Consider the following 21,314-nt stretch of genomic DNA (forward strand, 5'->3'; position numbering starts at 1 on the left):
TGTCACATCTGAAACATTTCTGCCTTCACAGATGCTGTCCACTCCCGAGCATTTTCTGTTTTCAATGAAGGGTAAAGGCCTGTGATTAAACCGGAACCAGTCAGCAGTTCACTTCTCAACCAGTTTTTCAAAGAAATCTTGTTCCCAGACATCGTTGTGTGAAGCTATGTTTCCTTTAAGTTACGTCTGATAATAGCAGGTGAAAGAATGCAGCTGGAACTACCGAGCCACCCAGCACCACTGCAGGCCGTGATGGACACTGAGTGGGAAAGCCGTGAGACTACCACTCCCAGAATGCTTTGAGGTACAGTGTAACGCGCTGCGCGTCTGGATTGCGACATGACGTATATGACGTACACTACCGTGGTGCGCAGAAGTGGCCGGTGAGAGTGTTGATATTTACTGGTAATCAGGATCCTGCTGAAGTACTTCTGCCCGGCACTGAGATGTCCGATCAGGTGGGGGCTTGTTGTCTCTTTGAACAAATGTTGGATTGACTAATTCCGTTGTGTTTCGTCGCCGAGTATGAGGTTAGGATCCAAACGCGGGGTTCAAATGGTGGCGGAAGGGAAGGAAGCCGAGTGAGGGATTGAGCGCGCACCTCATAGATCGGGGACGCGCCCTGCATGGGTCTAAATTGGAGGCACAATGTTCCTTTTTATTTAAAAAGTGCAACTTTCAGTAGTTTTGTAATGTTGGGAATGTTACGCTGTGTAGCAATGGGAGCTGGAGCTGGATTGCAACTCCATTTTGACTGATACTGTTTGCCATCAAAGTACGTTGGTTTTGAATCTTTGATGGAGTTTTTACGAGCACAAAATAAGATATTTATAAATCCCACATTCATTCTATATTGCACGTTATCAAGTTAAATGCACAGTATACAGAAGTCCTTGGATGTAAACCAACAAAAAAAATCGTTTTTTAAATAAGATTTATTATGTCACTTCCATATTGTTCTCAAAATCAGATTATCAATTTGTGCTCAATGGTATTTAAATTACTAAAATACGGTGCAAGTTTGAATCGGTTTGATATGTTTTAGTGAATTACTGAAAGTGTAAGATTTTGGTGTTCTGAATAGTAAGTGAACTAGTTAAATAATTATTTTTGAACAAATGCCATCAGTATATTTTTGCATCTTCCGCATTGACTGTAAAGGTAAAATACACATTGTTTGTGGCTCACCTGTCAACATTAGGGACTTGTGTAGGAAGGAACTGCAAAAGGAACTAAACCAAACATAGACACAAAATGCTGGAGTAACTTAGCAGGACAGGCAGCATCTCTGGAGAGTAAGAATGGGTGACGTTTCGGGTCGAGACCCTTATTCAGACTGATCAGTCTGTTACTCCAGCATTTTGTGTCTAACATTAGTGACTTTGTCATTACTGATATTTAGTCTATTCTGATTTCAACGTTTATCCAATGAGTGGTTAAAATGAAAAATTTGAAATGGAACAAGCACTACATGTGATTTTGCATAAAACAAAATATATTAATCTGAAATGATATTTTAACATGATCACAGTGCAGAATAGATCAAGTAGTGTCTGCGGAAATGGAATAGATGTCTTGTCAATAACTTTTAGCCAGGATTGTGGAAAATTCTGGAAGAATTTTTTAATGGAATTTCAGGGTGAAAGAGCAGCAATGGAAAAAGTAATGAAGCAAAGATTGGTTCAGAGGAGGTCCAAAAAATTAATAGCAGAATCATTCGACTGCCCCGACTGCGGGAGAAAAGGAGGGAAGAAGATAATATGTTATTGCCTTCCATCACTACGCTGTGGTGGATGTTTATATTATATTTATGTAGTTGTGCATCTTGTTGCTTTTTTGGTATGACTGTATGGCAAATCAAATTCCTTGTACGTTTTTACATACTTGGCTAATAAATTAATTACAATTACAATTACTACTCATTGTTACCTCTGGAAAGTTGTATTGAGAAATGAAACGCTATTCCCCAAGTTTACATTTAGCTCCATTTGAAAGAGTAGGGATCTGAGAATCAAGAGGTTGGGGTGAAATGGAACAATGAATAAATATGTCAGCTGACTGGAATCATGCATGTGACCTCAACAGAGTTGCTTTGCAAAACAATAACTTATTCTGCATGGTTTTATTGTAGAAGATGTAGAATTGATCAAATGGAAAGTTTCCTCAGGCAATATGTAGAGGACCCTAGGGCAAAGCTTTTGGGACCAATGATCATCGTTCTATTAGATTTTAAATGGTTATGGATAATGACAGGGCAGCCCCAACAAGTGAACGTTCTGAATTGGGGCAAGGCCAGCTTTGATGGTATGAGACAGGAACTTGCTAAATTTGATGAGAGTCTGTTGTTTGCGGGCAAATTGATGTCAGGAAAGTGGGATGCTTTTAAAATATGATTGGAGTTTAAGGCTGCATGTTCCTGTTAGAGTGAAGGGCAAGGCAGGTAGGAAGCTGAGGTGACAAGACAAATTTGAGGCTCTGCTCCGGAAAAGGCAGGAGGCATGAGCCAGGTAGAGGCAGCTGGTATTGTGTATCCTTGGAAGAGTTCAGGGGACTGAGAAATCAGGAAGGCAGAAAAGGTGGCTGGAGATAGCTCTGACAGATAAGATTTTATAGCATTGAAATATATTTTGTGTACTTTTAAGGGAAATAGAATAACTAGAGTGCGAATAGGGCCCCTTAGAAATCAAACCTATGTGTAGGATTGCAGGAGGTGGGCAAGGACCTCGATGAGTATTTCTCCTCGGTTTACTGTGGAGAAAGTCATGAAGATTAGAGAACTAGAGACAGTTAATGGAGTTGTCTTGAGGCTAACAGTCTAGGAGGTGCGAGGCGTCATGAGGCGTATGAAGGTAGATAAATAACACGGGCCTGATCAGTCATCGGAGGACATTTTGGGAAGCTAGTGAAGAAATTGTAGGAGCCCTGGTTGAGGTGTATGAATCGTCGTAGGACACAAGTGAGGTACCAGATGACTAGATAGTGGCTAATGTTGTGCTACTATTTAAGAACGGCTTCAAGGAAAAGCCTGGGAACTTTTAAGCAGCGAGGCTAACATCTGATAGGTACATTACTAGAGAGGATTCTGAAGTCTAAGATTTATATGCATTTGGATAGACAGGGACTGATTAGGGGGAGCCAGCATGCTTTTGTGCATGGGAGATCATGTCTTACGAATTTGATTGAGTTTTGTGAAGAAGTAACCAAGAAGGTTGATGAGGCCAAGGTCGTAGATGTTGTCGATATGGACCTCATCAAGGTGTTTGGTAAGATTGTACATTGTGCGGTGCTCTGGAAGATCAGGTCGCATAGGATTCGGGGAGATCCAACTAACTGAATACATAATTGGCTTAATAGAAGCCAGCAGACGTGATGGTTATGTAGGAAAGAACTGCAGATGCTGGTTCAAATCGAAGGTAGACACAAAATGCTGGAGTAACTCAGCAGGACAAGCAGCATCTCTGGAGAGAAGGAGTGGGTGACGTTTCGGGTCGAGACCCTTCTTCAGACTGATGTCAGGGGAATGAGCGGGACAGACATAGAATGTAGTCTGAGACTGTAAGACTGGTGGGAGAACTGGGAAGGGGGAGGGGATGCAGAGAGAGGGAAAGCAAGGGCTATTTGAAGTTAGAGAAGTAAATGTTCATACCGCTGGGGTGTAAGCTAACCAAGTGAAATATGAGGTGCTGTTCCTCCAATTTGCGCTTGGCCTCACTCTGACAATGGAGGAGGCCCAGCACAGAAAGGTCAGATTGGGAATGGGAGGGGGAGTTAAAGTGCTGAGCAACCTGGAGATTATGTAAGTTAAGGTGGACCGAGCTGAGTTGTTCAGCGAAACGATCGCCAAGCCTGTGCTTGGTCTTGCCGATGTACAGGAGTTGACACCTGGAACAGCAGATACCATAGATGAGGTTGGAGGAGATGCAAGTGAACCTCCGCCTCACCTCAGGGTTCTTGGATGGAGTCGAGGGGGGAGATAAAGGGACAGGTGTTACATTTCCTGCGGTCGCAGGGGAAAGTACCTGGGAAGGGGGAGGTTTGGGCTGGAAGGGATGAGTTAACCAGGGAGTTGTGGAGGGAACGGTCTCTGTGGAAAGCAGAAAGGGGTGGAGATGGGAAGATGCGGCCAGTAGTGGGATCCCGTTGGAGGTGGCGAAAATGTTGGAGGATTATATGCTGTATGCGACGGCTGATGGGGTGGAAGGTGTGGACAATGGGGACTGTCATTGTTACGAATGGGGGGAGGGGGAGCAAGAGGGGAGCTGCAGGATATCGAGGAGACCCCAGTGAGAGTCTCATTTTTAATGGAAGAGGGAAATCCCAGTTTCCTAAAGAATGAGGACATCTCCGATGCTCTGGTATGAAAAATCTCATCCTGGGCGCATGTGCGGTGTAGACGGAGGTATTGGGAGTAGGGGATAGAGTCTTTACAAGAAGCAGGGTGGGAAGAAGTGTAGTCTAAATAGCTATGGGAGTCGGCTTGTAGTAGATTTCGGTCAATAGTCTATTTCCTGTGATGATGACGGTGAGATCTAGAAACGGTAGGGAGATGTTGGAGATGGTCCAAGCGAATTTGAGTGCTGGATGGAAATTGGTCGTGAAGTTAATGAAGTCAGTGAGTTCTGCATGGGTGCAGGATATAGCACCAATGCAGTCATCAATGTAGCAGAGGTAGAGTTCGGGGATAGGGCCAGTGTATGCCTCGAACAGTGATTGTTCGACGTACCCTACAAAGAGGCAGGCATAGCGAAGGCCCATGCGAGTGCCCATAGCTACGCCTTGGATTTGGAGGAAGTGGGAGCAGTCGAAGAAGAAGTTGTTGAGAGTAAGGACCAGCTCTGCATGTGGAGGAGAGTATTAGTGGACAGAAATTGGCTGGTTCTGCGGTCGAGGACATGGAGGACTTTACCATCTTCCTGGTGGGTGATGGAGTTGTAGAGTGACTGGACATCCATAGTAAAGATGAGGGAGTGGGGACCTGAAAAACAAAAGTCATTTTGGACTGGAGGTCTGTGACGAGTGGTGTGTATTAGATCGGTGCTGGGCCCATTGCATGTTTGTGAATTATATTAACAATTTAGATGAAAATGTACAAGGCATGATTAGTAAGTTTGCAGATGACACTGAAGTAAGTGATACTGTAGACAGTGAGGATGGTTATCAAAAATGACAGCAGGATCTTGATCAAATGGCTGAGGAATGACTAATGGAGTTTATTGTCGATAAATGTGAGCTATTGCATTTTGACAAGTTAATGCGTGGAATGCTTCACAGGGAACGGTATGGACTTGGAGTGTTGTTCCCAGAAATTGATGTCACAGAAAGAGAGGGGGCAAAAAAGGCATTTGGTACATTGGCCTTCATCTGTCAGGGTATTGAGTTGGGGCATTATGTTGCAGCTGAACAAGACATTGGTGAGGTCACATTTGGAGTACTGTATTTTTTTCACCTCGCTATAAATTGTGCAGAGAGGAATGAAAGAGTGCAGAGAGGATTTACGAGGATGTTGCCAGGCGTCAAGGACCTGAGATATAGGGAATGGTTGTGCAGGCTAGGACTTTATTACTGGTGTGCAGCAGGTTGAGGGGTGGGGGAAAATATCGAGGTGTATAAAATGATGTAATGAACTGTGAAGATGGACTGGATGGGTGGAAGTGACGAGCCTGAGATGGAATGGGCATTCTTTTCTAATCTCTGCAGGTTCAGGCAGTCATGAGCAGTTTCAAAACTCTAGATTCTGGAGTAGTTCCTGAGGATTGGAGGGTAGCTAATGTAACCCCACTTTTTAAAAAGGGAGGGAGAGAGAAAACGGGGAATTACAGACCAGTTAGTCTAACATCGGTAGTGGGGAAACTGCTAGAATCAGTTATTAAAGATGGGATAGCAGCACATTTGGAAAGTGGTGAAATCATTGGACAAAGTCAGCATGGATTTATGAAAGGTAAATCATGTCTGACGAATCTTATATAATTTTTCGAGGATGTAACTAGTAGAGTGGATAAGGGAGAACCAGTGGATGTGTTATATCTGGACTTTCAGAAGGCTTTCGACAAGGTCCCACATAAGAGATTAGTATACAAACTTAAAGCACACGGTTTTGGGGGTTCAGTATTGATGTGGGTAGAGAACTGGCTGGCAGACAGGAAGCAAAGAGTAGGAGTAAACGGGCCCTTTTCACAATGGCAGGCAGTGACTAGTGGGGTACCGCAAGGCTCAGTGCTGGGACCCCAGCTATTTACAATATATATTAATGATTTGGACAAGGGAATTGAATGCAACATCTCCAAGTTTGCGGATGACACGAAGCTGGGGGGCAGTGTTAGCTGTGTGGAGGATGCTAGGAGGCTGCAAGGTGACTTGGATAGGCTGGGTGAGTGGGCAAATGCATGGCAGATGCAGTATAATGTGGATAAATGTGAGGTTATTTTGGTGGCAAAAACAGGAAAGTAGACTATTATCTGAATGGTGGCCGATTAGGAAAAGGGGAGATGCAACGAGACCTGGGTGTCATGGTACACCAGTCATTGAAAGTAGGCATGCAGGTGCAGCAGGCAGTGAAGAAAGCGAATGGTATGTTAGCATTCATAGCAAAAGGATTTGAGTATAGGAGCAGGGAGGTTGTACTGCAGTCGTACAGGGTCTTGGTGAGACCACACCTGGAGTATTGCGTACAGTTTTGGTCTCCTAATCTGAGGAAAGACATTCTTGCCATAGAGGAAGTACAGAAAAGGTTCACCAGACTGATTCCTCGGATGTCAGGACTTTCATATGAAGAAAGACTGGATAGACTCGGCTTGTACTCGCTAGAATCTAGAAGATTGAGGGGGGATCTTATAGAATTACAAAATTCTTAAGGGGTTGGACAGGCTAGATGCAGGAAGATTGTTCCCGATGTTGGGGAAGTCCAGAACGAGGGGTCACAGTTTAAGGATAAGGGGGAAATCTTTTAGGACCGAGATGAGAAAAACCTTTTTCACACAGAGAGTGGAGAATCTCTGGAATTCTCTGCCACAGAAGGTAGTTGAGGCCAGTTTATTGGCTATATTTAAGGGGGAGTTAGATGTGGGCCTTGTGGCTAAAGGGATCAGGGGGTATGGAGAGAAGGCAGGTACAGGATACTGAGTTGGATGATCAGCCAATGGCCTACTGCTGCACCTATTTTCTATGTTTCTATGTTTGTACTGACATACAAAAGCTTTTGTTGCGTGTTAACCAGCCAGCAGAAAGACAAAACATGATTACAATCGATCCATTTACAGTGTATAGATACATGATAAGGAAATAACATTTAGTGCAAGGTAAAGCCAGCAAAGTTAAATCTAGGATAGTCTGAGTGTCATGAAAGACATAGATAGTACTTCAGCTCTGCTCTCTGGTTGTAGTAGGATGATTCAGTTGCCTGATAAAATCTGGGAAGAAAATGTCCCTGAATCTGATGGTGTGTGTTTTCACACTTCTATACTTTATGCCTGATGGGAGAAGGTATAGAAATGTGAAAACGCAATCCTCCAGATTCCTCAGTCTGAAGAAGGGTCTGGACACGAAACTTCACCCATTCCTTCTCTCCAGAGATGCTGCCTGTCCCGCTGAGTTACTCCAGCATTTTGTATCTATCACCAGTTTCTTCCTGCTCAACCCACTCTATCTGCTTGCTTTGCCACTTAGGTTTTGGTTTATTATTTGTCTGCCGTTTACTGAATTGCCTAATAGAACTTTAAAATTTGAATACTCGCTTCATTCTTGAAAAATTCCTTTATTCTGTGAAGCTGATGCCACCCCCTAACTGACCCATGCATAATGACATTTGTTACTTGTCAGTCTGAATTTCTGCTTTTCTTTGCTATTCTCTGCCTTCACCATTGTGGCCCCCCCTCTTCAGCCAGTATTTGGCTTGTCAAATGCTACCTCTGATTTTATGCACTGGCCGGCTTCGGAGCGTGGAGAGCTGTGGTGGCGTGCGGCTGTGACCCGATTTTGGATCTTCGGAAGCTCTAGCCGCAGGCCCGGTGGATGGTAACATCAGGTGCTCACGGGTCCCTGGTGGGAGATCACTTTTCGGAGCTCCCGCAATGGCAACTTCTCTCGCCCAAATCGCGGGGTTAAAAACTACCCGGAGCGGGGTCTTACATCGCCCGGCGCGGCTTTCACGGCCGCCCGACCATTGCCCGCTGGGGGCTTGAACATCGGGAGAAGAATAAACTACAGGGGAGAGACAAGACTTTGCCTTCCATCACAGTGAGGAGGTGTTTGATGTCTGTGTAAATTGTGTTAATTGTGTGTCTTGGTTATTTTTCTTGTTCGTATGACTGCAGAAACGAAATTTTGTTTGAACTTGAGTTCAAATGACAATAAACGGTATTGTATTTAATCTGTAATCTTTTGCATGGAATTTGCATTGATTGCCGTCAAGAAATCCATACTAATACCTATGTAAATACAAGAGGGCGACACAGTGCCAGGGACCCCGGTTCAATCTTACTACAGGTGCTGTCTGCACGGAGTTTGTAGATTCTCCCTGTGACCGCGTGGGTTTTCTCTCTGTGCCCCAATTTCCTCCCACATTCCAAAGATGTGTGCATTTATATGTTAATTGGCTTCTGTAAATTCTCCCTAATCTGTACTATGGAACTAGTTTTGTATGGAGATCGCTGGTTGGCATGGACACATTGGGGCGAAGAGCCTATTTGCAGGCTGTTTCTCTAAACTCTCTAAACTAAAACAAGAGATTGAAAATGCTGGAATCATGAGTGAAAAACCCCCCAACAAATTGGCAGTAGAACTCAGTGAGGCAGACTGCATCTTTAGAGGGAAATTGGTCGAGACCCTTCTTCAGACTGATGGCATAGAGAGATAACTGGCAAAAATAGGTGAGGGGAAGGGATGGGGCAAGAGCAGGTAAGTGATAGGGTGGATCCAGGTAAGGAGGAGTTGGCAGATTAATCTGGTGGGAGAGAAAAGGATGGAGATAGTAACCAAAGTTGGAGGTAAAAAGAAAATCAAAATGGTGCAAATGATGGAGTTTGTTAGGAATGAAAGGTGGGAAGTGAAATGTAAAACCAGAGAGGGACGGATGGTGGGTCGAAGGAAATGGAGCCATGAGGGAAGAAAAAAGGGGCACCCAGAGTAAAGAGGGTGGGTGATGAACGGATGAAAAGGGGAAAAATAACTTTGTGGCAGGGGAAGTGGAAATGTGTGTTGGGAAATTTGCGCACACAAGACGAAGAAGGCAGAGCAACCAGGAGCTCCAGCTGGCACTGGCAGACAGAGCATCAGTCACCTAGTCAAAGCTTGATCTCATGATAACTATCATGATTTTCTTTAAATATAAATAAAGATGCATTAAACAAACAAAATAATGCTATTTGTCTCTGATCAGCTGAGTTATTGTTACAAGAGAGATGACACTTATCACTAATAGATAAATTAAAAAGCATGAACATGAATGTATTTCATTCACAAAGCCTCCTTAATTAGTAGTGTAGAATAATATCATGCATTATCTCACAGCGGAGGAGATTAGTTTTAGTTTTTGGAGATACAGCGCAGATATTGCCAAACCAATTATCCTACAAACCTGTACGTCTTTGGAGTTGCTTTCTGAGTATTGTCAGAATGGATGAATATAAATAAGACCCTAATAGCTCTCCTGGCTCCAATTCTATTTTCCTTCTTTTCACACCCAATCCATGCTCTTCACCCACCCCTTCTCTCAATTTGAATGTAGATTTGTTTATTCGCATTTCACAGATTAATAGAAAATATACAGTACAGTGGGAGATTTTTGGCCTATGTTTATCTGTAGTCTTACAGGTCACATCCAGGTTTTTAAATGTCATGAGAGTTTCTGAGAGTACCAGATCTTAACCATCTTCTGGTTCAAGTACATAGTTCTGTAAATTCAGCAATGTTTTTAGATAGGGTAATGAAGAAGGCATGTAGCATGCTTGCCATCATGGGTTGGGGCATAGAATATTAAAGACAGGATGTTGTGTCGCAATTTTACAAGTTCAACTGCATTCGGATTATTGTGCGCAATTTTAATCGCCAGACTAAAGTAAGGATGTTCTTGTACTGGAGAGGGTGCAGAGGAGATTCAGCAGGATCTTTCCTGGATTGGATGATTTCAAGTACAGGGAGAGATTAGTTACATAGACCAGCCCAGGAACACAGCACAGAACACAGTTCTGGCCCACATTGTTTTTGCTGAAACCGACACCATGCGATGTGATCTCATCTGCCTGTACATGATCCATATCAGTCTATTCCTTGTACTTCCATGTGCCTATTTAAAAGCCTCTTAAAAGCTACCATCATATCTGCCTCCACCATCCTGGCAATGTGTTCCAGACCCCCAATACGGCTTGTGTATATAAAAAAACTTGCCCCGCACATCTCCATTAAACTTTCCCCCTCTCACCCAGGGGTGGAAATCCCGGGGGGGGGGGGGGGGGTGACACCCCCCCCCCCCCCCTCCCTGTTTTGAGAGGTGGGAGACAATCCCCCCACATTTTTCGTAATCCGGATTTTAAAACCCAGTGAAATCTCTGCTTTCCGTGAGACAGTGGGGGTGGGACTGCTGATCGAGGGTGCCGATTGGATGAGAGAGACGATGGCCAACAGGCAATGGGGGCGGGACATGATGATTCAGCACGATCATTGGAGGAGGGAGGTGTCAGTCAGATGCGGAAGTAGGGGGGTGGGACTGTGGATAGAGCGCGTTGATTGGAGGAGGGAGACGTGCCAAAACACTCGGCAGCCCTGGACACAGACCTGCGCTTCATCTACAGCCAGGATCAATCACGGTCTCCGGTGCTGCAATCGCTGCCGAACCACCACTGGGCCATCCCCATCCCCACCCGAGTGCCCCCCCCCCCCACGACTGGGAGTGGCCAGAGACGTTGGAAGTCAGACGAGATCAGTGCCATCAGCCAGCGCAGAGAAGCAGCGCTAAACCCATCTCAACTCTGCTTGTCCCGCCAGGTTAACCTACAGCCCTGTCTGGACTTACGGGAAATTTGGCCCAGGTTTACAGCCAGCGCGGAGAAGCAGCGCTAGATCCACGACTCCAGGCTGGTGTCACGTCAGTCCAGGCAGGGCTGTAGGTTAACCCGGCGAGACAGGCAGAGCTGAGCTGCATTTAACGCTGGATTGAGCTGTAATTAACGTTCACAGGGCCCTTAATTGGGTGGGGAAGAGGATGGAAAGAGAAAGCGAGGGCTATCTGGGAGAGGGCTCGCCGATGTAGAGAAGTTGACATGCTTGGTCTCGCTGATGTACATCGGCGAGACCAAGCACAGGTTCGGCGATCGTTTCCCTGAACACCTCCGCTCAGTCCGTCTTAACCTACCTGATCTCCCGGTTGCTCAGCACTTTAACTCCTCTTCCCATTCCCAATCTGACCTTTCTGTCCTGGGCCTCCCTCCTCCATTGTCAGAGTGAGTCCCGAGCGCAAATTGGAGGAACAGCACCTCATATTTTGCTTGGGTAGTTTACACCCCAGCGGTATGAACATTGACTTTTCTAACTTCAGATAGCCCTCGCTTTCTCTTTCCATCCCCTTCCAAGTTCCCCCACGAGTCTTACAGTCTCCGCCTACATTCTATCTTTGTTCCGCCCCCTCCCCTGACATCAGTCTGAAGAAGGGTCTAGACCCGAAACATCGCCCATTCCATCTCTCCAGAGATGCTGCCTCACCCGCTAAGTTACTCCAGCATTTTGTGTCTACCTTGTGCAGAGTAATTGTAATTCCAGCAAATTTGCAGTGATAGCAAACTCTCATTGTTGGAGGAGAGACTGCATGCTGCAGATGCTGAAATCTTTAGAATAAAGCAAAGTGCCAGAGGAACTCAGCAGTTCACGTAGCATTTGTGGAGGGAAATGGACAGACGATGTTTAGGGTTGAGACCCTTCAAACTACTGGAATAGAGGCAAGAAAGCTGGTAAAAAGAGATGAGGGTGGGACAAAAACTGGAGCATCATAGGTGAATTAAGGTGAGGATGAGTGATTGGCAGATGGGTGGAGATAGTAACAAAAGCTCGAGGTGAAATAGAGACAAAAAAATGGCAGATAGGAAGGAGCAATAAAAATGTAAAGCTAGATGGAGGGAAATGGGCAGAAGGAGGAAGGGGGGGATACAAGAGAATTGCTTGGGCACAGTGGCATAGCGGTAGAGCTACTACCTTGCAGCGCCAGAGACCCATATTCAATCCTGACTATGGGTGCTTGTCTGTACGGAGTTTGTACGTTCTCCCCGTGACCTGCGAGGATTTTCTTCGAGATCTTCGGTTTCCTCTCGCACTACAAAGATGTACAGGTTTGTAGGTTAATTGGCTTGGTATAAATGTACAATTATAAAATTGTGTGGGGGAGTGTTAATATGCAGGGATCACTGGTCGCGCAGACTCGGGCCGAAGGGCTTGTTTCTGCGTTGTTTCTATAAACTACACTAATCCAAATAGCTGGAGTCATAGTGGGCGGGGTGGTGGGAGATGAGCAGAAGGAGGAGGGGAAATGAACAGGCTGTTGGGGATAGTAGGAGAAAGCGTGGTGGGGAGGGAGGTTTACTTGAAATTGGAGAATTCAGTATTGTAAAATACCCAAGTGAAATATTTAGTTACAGAATTATGTGGATCGGAGGCATTTATTATAAAAAGAGCCATTCTCCAAAAATACTGTTCATAATTTTGACTTTCACTGATACTTTAAGGCCATCAACACCAAACCTCGGGTGTGGGACATTCCGATGCTGTGTCAATGTAACCATGCAGGGATAGACAATGGATTCATGTTTTTGTTAGTTGGCCCTCATTGAACCCTTCATGCAAAGATCAGGGAAGGTACGAAGTGGCCATCTACCATGTTAACATATCGTTAAAGGCATTTCCCTGACGCTTAGTACATGATTCAGGACATGTCCTTTTATCACAATATTCTGTTGTTTGTCTATCCAGGGACCATCATTTAATACTGTAACCAAAAATATATATTTTGGATGTCTGGGTTCTCGGTCCCCAAAAGTTTTAAGATGGTTGTCGTGAAATACTTTGCCCCAGCAAATGTATTGGAACATTCAGAGGTGATCTGTCAGTTACAATGTGCTCCTATTGTAAATATATAATTCAATGGAACCATTTGTCAGACTCAAAATATTGAAGTAAAGGATGTCTTTGTAGCTATTGAAATTGTATTGAATCACTTGTTTGTATAAAAATTTGACATATTTTGAGGTCAGGGAGACTCTGCTGAGAGGGTCTCCAAGAGAATGTCTGCTTTTCATGATGAATAAAGACATTTTATGTACACCAGATTCAGTCCCTCAAGTTCACTTGTCACAACATTTGGGGTTTGTGAATGCCAACAGTATATCTATTCCACTTATGAATCTTACTCTTTATAGTTATGTAATTGTTGCCCGCATTATACCTTTCTGGTTTATTTGTGATTTTCCTGAAAAGTGGAGTTAGTGTTTAATAAGTTGGATGAGGTACCCATATTCAAGAAAATAGAAATTCTGTTATGTTGGCAGGAAAATTGCCAACTCATGCCAGACTACCCGACACAGCTGTCACCTGTCACACATTCAGAGGACACATTCAATTTTATACTTGGGAATGGAATAGTGGTGGACGCTATTATCTTACGTCGATACTTGTGTTGATTTCAGATACTGTGATTTTATTTTCCTTTTAATGTGAGTAATATTTCTTGTTTTAACTACACAACCAAAGTCTTTGTGAGTCACAGACTAATCATGAAGTATCTGTGTTCTAGGAATTAAACTGAATTGTAGTTAGATGAATGAACAAAATGTAAATTCAGAAATGGGTCTTAATGTGCCTGGATAATTTCAACTACAATAACAAAACTAGTGTTGAAGTAACTCAGTGGGGTACTGCAGCATCTCTGGAGTACATGGATAAGCGACATTTCAGTGAAGTTACTCTAGTACTTTGTATCCTTATTAGTAAACCAACATCTGCAGTTCCTTGTGTCTACACTCAACTACAAAAGCTTTTGGATTGTTTCTTCACTTTTCAGTAGACTTAGTATTTGTCTCTGGATAAATTATTTAACTCTTCAGCAACAAGTCTAAAGCAGAGCAGTGATTGTTGCTAAAGCTGAATGGGAACAATGAATTTAATTGTCCTTTTTATTATTTGGGCTTAAATTAACAGGTACCTGGATGTAATAAAACAGCAGGGCAGATTCTAATGAAGGGTTATAACTGAAACAATAACTTTTCCTTTTGAAATAAGTAGGAAGATGTCATACATGGCAAGCACTGAACAATCCCTTCAAAAGGTCTTGCTATTATTTCTCAGCTGCTGCTTTTGAAAGCCTGCTATAAGAGCAGCCAATCATTTTGCTAGTCCTTTAGAAAACACAGTTTATGTGCTTTCCACAGTGCACCTATTTGTGCTGGGAGAACCTATCTGGTATTGGCTCTTTTGGTTAGAATCAGCTTTGATTCCATACTAAAACATATCGTTTTATTTTTTCTGTTTAAATAAAATGTATATTTTATTTTATCATGTTCTGTAAGCATTTTCGTTAGGACAAATTAATTTTGGAAAGAAAGTACAAGACGTGGCTTAACTACATAAACTGCTATTTAAAGTGGCTGACCTAAAATGTAATTAATTCGTATGCTGAGACCTACAGATGTATTTCTTTATTTCCCCATCATTCTAATTTCTTAAAATATCTTGTTTGCCATCTTTTCCTCCAGCCATTACTCTTTTAACCATTTTTCACCTCTAATATTTCATCAGGTAGCAGAAGTGTAAAAGCATCACATATCTTTGCTTTCCTTCCTGAATGTGGTGTCTTCTTGTCGTTTTCCACTTCTTGTCCCCCAAAATGTGGGAAATCGACTTTAGAGATACAGCACGGAAACAGGCCCTTCGGCCGACCTAGTCCACGCCAACCACAATCATTCCGTACTATCTATACTATAGAGACAATTAACAATTTTACAGAAGCCAATTAACTTACAGAACTGTTTAAGAAGGAACTGCAGATGCTGGAAAATCGAAGGTACACAAAAAAGCTGGAGAAACTCAGCGGGTGCAGCAGCATCTATGGAGCGAAGGAAATAGGCAACGTTTCGGGCCGAAACCCTTCTTCAGACTGATCGGGGGGGGGGGCGGGGACAAGAAAGGAAAAAGGAGGAGGAGCCCGAAAGCTGGGGGATGGGAGGAGACAGCAGGGGGACTGAGGAAGGGGAGAAGATAGCAAGGACTAACAAAATTGGGAGAATTCGATGTTCATGCCCCCAGGATGCAGACTCCCCAAGCGGAATATGAGGTGCTGTTCCTCCAATTTCCGGTGCTGCTCGCTGTGGCCATGGAGGAGACGGAGTGGGAGGGGGAGTTGAAATGCTGAGCCACCGGGAGGTCAGCTTCGTTATTGCGGACCGAGCGGAGGTGTTCGGCGAAACGATCGCCCAACCTCCGCTTGGTCTCACCGATATAGATCTGCTGACATCTAGAGCAGCGGATGCAATAGATGAGGTTGGAGGAGATGCAGGTAAACCTCTGTCGCACCTGGAACGACTGCTTGGGTCCTTGAATGGAGTCGAGGGGGGAGGTAAAGGGACAAGTGTTGCATCTCTTGCGGTTGAAAGGGAAAGTGCCCGGGGAGGGGGTGGTACGAGAGGGAAGGGAAGAATTGACAAGGGAGTTATGGAGGGAGCGGTCTTTGCGGAAGACAAGGGAGTTATGGAGGGAGCGGTCTTTGCGGAAGACAAGGGAGTTATGGAGGGAGCAGTCTTTGCGGAAGACAAGGAAGACAATTGCCCTAATGGGCAATCTATATCGGTGAGACCAAGCGGAGGTTGGGCGATCGTTTCGCCGAACACCTCCACTCGGTCCGCAATAACCAAGCTGACCTCCCGGTGGTTCAGCACTTCAACTCCCCCTCCCACTCCGTCTCCGACCTCTCTGTCCTGGGTCTCCTCCATGGCCACAGCGAGAAGCACCGGAAATTGGAGGAACAGCACCTCATATTCCGCTTGGGGAGTCTGCATCCTGGGGGCATGAACATCGAATTCTCCCAATTTTGTTAGTCCTTGCTATCTCCTCCCCTTCCTCAGTCCCCCTGCTGTCTCCTCCCATCCCCCAGCCTTCGGGCTCCTCTTCCTTTTTCCTTTCTTGTCCCCCCCCCCCCCCCCCCCCCCCCCCCCCCCCCCCCCCCCCCCCACCCCCGATCAGTCTGAAGAAGGGTTTCGGCCCGAAACTTTGCCTATTTCCTTCACTCCATAGATGCTGCTGCACCCGCTGAGTTTCTCCAGCTTTTTTGTGTAACTTACAGAACTGTATGTCTTTGGAGGAAACCTGAGCACCTGGAGAAAACCAACGCGATCACAGGGAGAGAATACACACTCTGTACCGACAGCACTTGTCAGGATAGAACCCGGGTCTCTGGCGCTGTAAGGCAGCAACTCTACCGCTGCACCACTGCGCTCTCGTCTACCTTGTTCACAAAAAATGTAGATTCCAGTTCAGCAAATTACAGCGCAGTCAGTCTACTCTAAGTGATTGAATTTGTTCTTGTCACTCATTCACCATCAACTTTTTCACCGAAGCCCAGTTTGCCTCTCGGCTCTAGACTTCATCCAGCCTAAGTCCAGCAATGGACCAAAGAATTGAATTCCAGAAATTGAGAGTGGATGCTATATGATATCAAGGCCACATATGATCAAGTATGACATCAAGGAACCCTAATGGGTAATACCCATCAATAGGGAACATTCCAATATTTGGAGTAAACAAAGAATGCTGTGCTTGTCAAAGACCAGTAGAAGCACGAGTTTCTCAGGGCAGTGTCTGCAGCCCAACAGTCTTCAACTGCTTCATCAAATGATCTTCCTTCCATCTTCAGGTCAGAAGACGATGTTTGCTGATTAATGGCACATTATTCAATTCCATTCACAGCTCCTCCAAAATGATGCAGTCCATTGCTTACATACAGATAACATTTAGGCATGGGCTGAAAACCCCGTGCCCAAATCCAACAAGTGAGAATCCAATTGCCCATCTTTTGTATTCAATGGCATTACCATTGCTGATTTTCCACACCATTAATGTTCCCGAAGGTCAGAAATACAAATTAAACTGTCCAGGAAAATAGAAAAGAAGATCAGAGACAGAGTAACTTGCGATGATTGACTGGCTTACTATCATCTGATGACCATTCCACCATTTACACTAGGTGCCGTAATCGTGGAGCTGATAGAGCTGGGGCAAGGTGCAGCATCAGCTCTATTAGCTGCATGAGGGTGTCATTAATGTTGGATCATTCCTCCAAATTGATTGGAATAAGCCAGATGTCAGTGTCTTCTCCTAACTCAACATCCCCAGCATTTAGATCCTTGTTACTCTTTAGTTGGACACTGTGGATAAGCCATACCGTTGCACGTTAACAACAATATCCCAAGACAGACACTCTATTCAGATTTCTTTTCTGGCAGGCAGACAGAAAAATATATTTTAAGGATGTGAGTTTAGAGTTTTTAAGAGTTTAGAGATACTGCTTGGAAACGGGCCGTTCAGTCCAGTGAGTCCATGCCGTTCATCGATCCCCCGTTCATGCTAGTTCTTGTTATCCCACTTTTGCATCCACACCCTAGGCACTAACGGCAGTTTACAGAGGTCAATTAATCTACAAACCCGCATGTCTGGGATGTGGGAGGAAACCGGAGAACCTGGAGGAAATCCATGGGGTCACAGGGAGAACAGTGCAAACTCTACACAGACAGCACCCTAGGTCAGGATCGTTCCAGGATCTATAGCACTGTGAGGCAGCAGCACCACCTGCTGCGCCCACAGTACCAGGATCAAAGCTTATTTGAAGAACTACAACATCCTCACTGATGCTTGGGACAGCAGTTCCCACACTGGCTCATTAGTCACCTCATAATCCACAAGTCATCTTCAATATCAAAGATATTATAGATGTACTCAAGAAAATAGCGCCAAGAGTCATCCAATATGATCATGGCTGATTTATGCTGTTGTCTACTCCTCTTTGTGCCAGTTTCCTACAGCCTCCAATCCTTGATCTTTCAAACATTTATCTGTCGCCACTTTATACAACTGATGAGTTGTCCTTCAGAACACCCTTGCATAGCGAACACCAGCCTTTGGTCATCCGCTGTAAAAACACTTCTCTATGCGTCTCTGTTATAAGCGGACTGTGTGCTAGCCTCCTGTACCCTCCGAAACACTCTTTAAAAATCGCGGTCAGTTACGGGAAGCACCTCGGCACATGGAAGAAGGGTGGTGGCTTTAGAGGTGTGAAGACCGTGCGTGTGTGGATCAAGGTGTCGGTGGAATAGGTTGCTGGAGCCAGGGTTCACATAGATTAAACGCCTGCTAGAGGCCCAACAGAAGTCTAAGACAAGTGTGCAGATTGGACACAGCCTGCAGCAACACGGAGCCGTGGTGGAAAACACCGACATCATTGCTGCACAAGACCAACCCCTACATTACCAACTCAGTGCCATTGCCAGGACAACGAACCATGAGTGCGCACCAGAGTGGGTAGGGGATGGGGGGGGTATTTATTTGCAATTGAAGAATTCAATGTTCATCCTGTTGGGTTGTAAGTTAGCCAAACGGAATATGAGATACCGTTCTTTTAGCTTGCATGTGGCCTCACTCTGGCAATGGAGGAGGCCAAGGACAGAAAGATCGGTAAGGATTGCTTTACCCGGAGCTTCAGCGGGCCTTGGAAGACAAAGCGCAAGTGTTCGACAAAATGTTTGCCCAGTTATTGGTTTCATCTATGTAAAAAAAGGCCACATTGGGAGTGCCAAATGCAAAGACAAGAATGAAAGAGATGCACACAAACGTTTTGCCAAATGCTTCTGTGCGCTGGTTCAGCAATTCCAATGCACAGCATCGCAAGAATCTGCAGAGAATGGTGGACTTGGCCCAGTCCATTATTGACACAGCACTCCCTACCACTGAGAGCATCTACATAAGGTGCCTGCTTTCTAATTGTGTACTTTTGCGATCATGTCTTGGTTTTGCACAGCATTTTTCTTTGTTGCATAATTCATGTATAATTCATGTTTTTGTATGATATCTGAGTCCATGTGTCTGTGGTGCTGTTGCAACTAAGATTTTCATTGTAGCTATACTTCACCTTACTCGTACAAATGATGATAAACTCGACTTAACCTATACTCCTGCTCTTTACCTCGCTTGTTTTCCTATTATTGATCTTTATTTTGTTTTTCCACTTAAAATTGGCTCCAATCTTTGCACTATTCTGCTGTTTAGCATTTGTCATTGGATGTGTTGTTATAATATTGTATTTACTGTTTATGAGCTTCACGCAAACTAGAATTTCATTGCACCCTGGTGTATATAACAATAAACAAATCTGAATCTAAATAATTTTGCAATATGCTACCTTCTATTGCATTCAGCAAATGTAAAGATTGACACAGCTCTATTCAAGCAAATACCCATGAGATGAAATGTGACATTCCCCAGTAAAGCGCTACAACTACAGGGATCAACCTGATCATTGATCCAGAGCACAGCATTCTGTCAAACTAATATTTTTGTAAACTAAGTTCTCTTTTTTTGTTGTGATTAGGAGGCAAAGCCTTCCAGCCAGTCGGGAGAAAAAAAGGATGGAGAATACATTAAATTAAAAGTTATAGGTCAAGTAAGTTCCATAACTTTGTCTAATCAGTTTTGATTGAAGCTGAATTTATTTCAGATTTAAAAACTAAAAGCCATTAACTATACTTTTTGTTTTAAAAGGACAACAGTGAGATCCATTTCAAAGTGAAAATGACCACACAGCTAAGAAAGCTGAAGGAGTCCTACTGTCAGCGGCAGGTAGGATCATAGCTAAAGTCCTGTATTATACTCCTTGCAGGGAAAACGTGTTTCAAGTGATATTACAGTTCCATAAGTAATTCAGTAATGATTTCAACGGCAAAATATGCTTTTGTTTGATGCCAATGCAGGTAAACCTTGTTTAGATTGGTATCCATTTATGCCAATGGCAATACTCTCGCAGCGATTTTTAACAAAAATGTCATGTTAAATTGCTGTTCATGCTGCTACAATGATAAATCTCTAATATATTAGTTGTAGTGCTATTTGACCCAAAATGTTCTCTGCTGGCATAGCTTTAATTTTGGGAAGAACAGCATCTATAATTTTAATGCAGGGTATTTTTCACAGTAGGTTTTACACAGGCATTTTCCACGCCTTCAATTATACTTTGCTTCAGAGCAATACAACACTTAAAACCAAACCTATGCTGAAGTTCAACTAAAATTACAATCTTAAAAATAAAAATGATCTGCTTTAAATTCTTGAGCATGGTAGACAATTAGTCACAAATGTTATGATCGGTGGGTTTACATCTTGGCAAAATCTGATTTTGTTCTTGTCTGATATTCACACACGTTGCCTTCCAAGATGGAACTCGTAGTAATCAGGATTTGAACCCTGCCTGATTTTTCCACTTCCTTACCCTTCCTGAGGCCAACAGTTAAATTTTTAAACTGAGATTGTTTGTCTCGGTATTTACAAAGGGACAAACCTGAGTTCTTCCAAACCTTGCATGGCTAATTCACAATGGTAAATGTTTTTTTTTACCAGTTGAGCCATCAGGGAATCTCTTAAATTGCTGTCTTATTTCTAGTTCCACCAAGCATTGGTCTGAGGATCCAGGGCTTAGAGCATCTCCTTTGACAAAGGTACTCAGTCTCCATTTGGCTTTGAATGAATCATGGCATCATTTCAAACGGTCGTTATTAACTTTCAACAAATAGTTCGATAAAAACTATCGATTGCAATTTTATAAATGAGTACACAGTCTAATTTAATGTATTTCCATTGATGCAGGGTGTTCCTCCAAATTCACTTCGATTTTTGTTTGAAGGTCAACGAATCACAGATCAGCAAACACCTAAAGAGGTATGGGGGACATTTGATTTCTGACATTGCATTGATAAATTGAATGTGTCTTGAAGAGCTGTTTCTTGAGAGTTGGAACTAGTGAAAATGTATTTAACCCTTTGGACTTTGTAATAAATTTCTAAGAAGTGATTATTTGAGTTGGGTATTTCGATGCTGTAGATTGGGGCAGACCTCTGTGATACTAAGGATCTGCAGCACCAAGGTGGACTGTTGAGCTTCATGCAGGCTCCAGCAAGGACAAAAACTGACAGGTTAACAAAGAAGGGCATATATTAAACCATATTAAAAATATTAAACCAAAGACTTAAAGTATACAGTGGAAAGGGTTTATGGTGTGGTAGAGACTGGGAAGTTTACAAAAATAG

The 21,314-nt window shown here is 43.8% G+C and overlaps 1 protein-coding gene across 1 annotated transcript in view; it reads left to right on the top strand.

Annotated features, from left to right (window-relative positions):
• Positions 1 to 333: 333 nt before the first annotated feature.
• sumo1 (small ubiquitin like modifier 1) overlaps positions 334 to 21,314 on the top strand; it is a 48,266-nt gene continuing 27,285 nt past the window's right edge. Inside the window, exons 1-4 of the mRNA XM_033035396.1 lie at positions 334 to 458; positions 19,607 to 19,678; positions 19,777 to 19,854; positions 20,875 to 20,946. Of these exons, the coding sequence (XP_032891287.1) occupies positions 447 to 458; positions 19,607 to 19,678; positions 19,777 to 19,854; positions 20,875 to 20,946 (234 nt within the window). The 5' untranslated portion in view covers positions 334 to 446. The remainder of the gene's footprint in view (positions 459 to 19,606; positions 19,679 to 19,776; positions 19,855 to 20,874; positions 20,947 to 21,314) is intronic.

Source organism: Amblyraja radiata, chromosome 16, assembly GCF_010909765.2.
Source record: "Amblyraja radiata isolate CabotCenter1 chromosome 16, sAmbRad1.1.pri, whole genome shotgun sequence".
Classification (NCBI taxonomy): Eukaryota; Metazoa; Chordata; class Chondrichthyes; order Rajiformes; family Rajidae; genus Amblyraja; species Amblyraja radiata.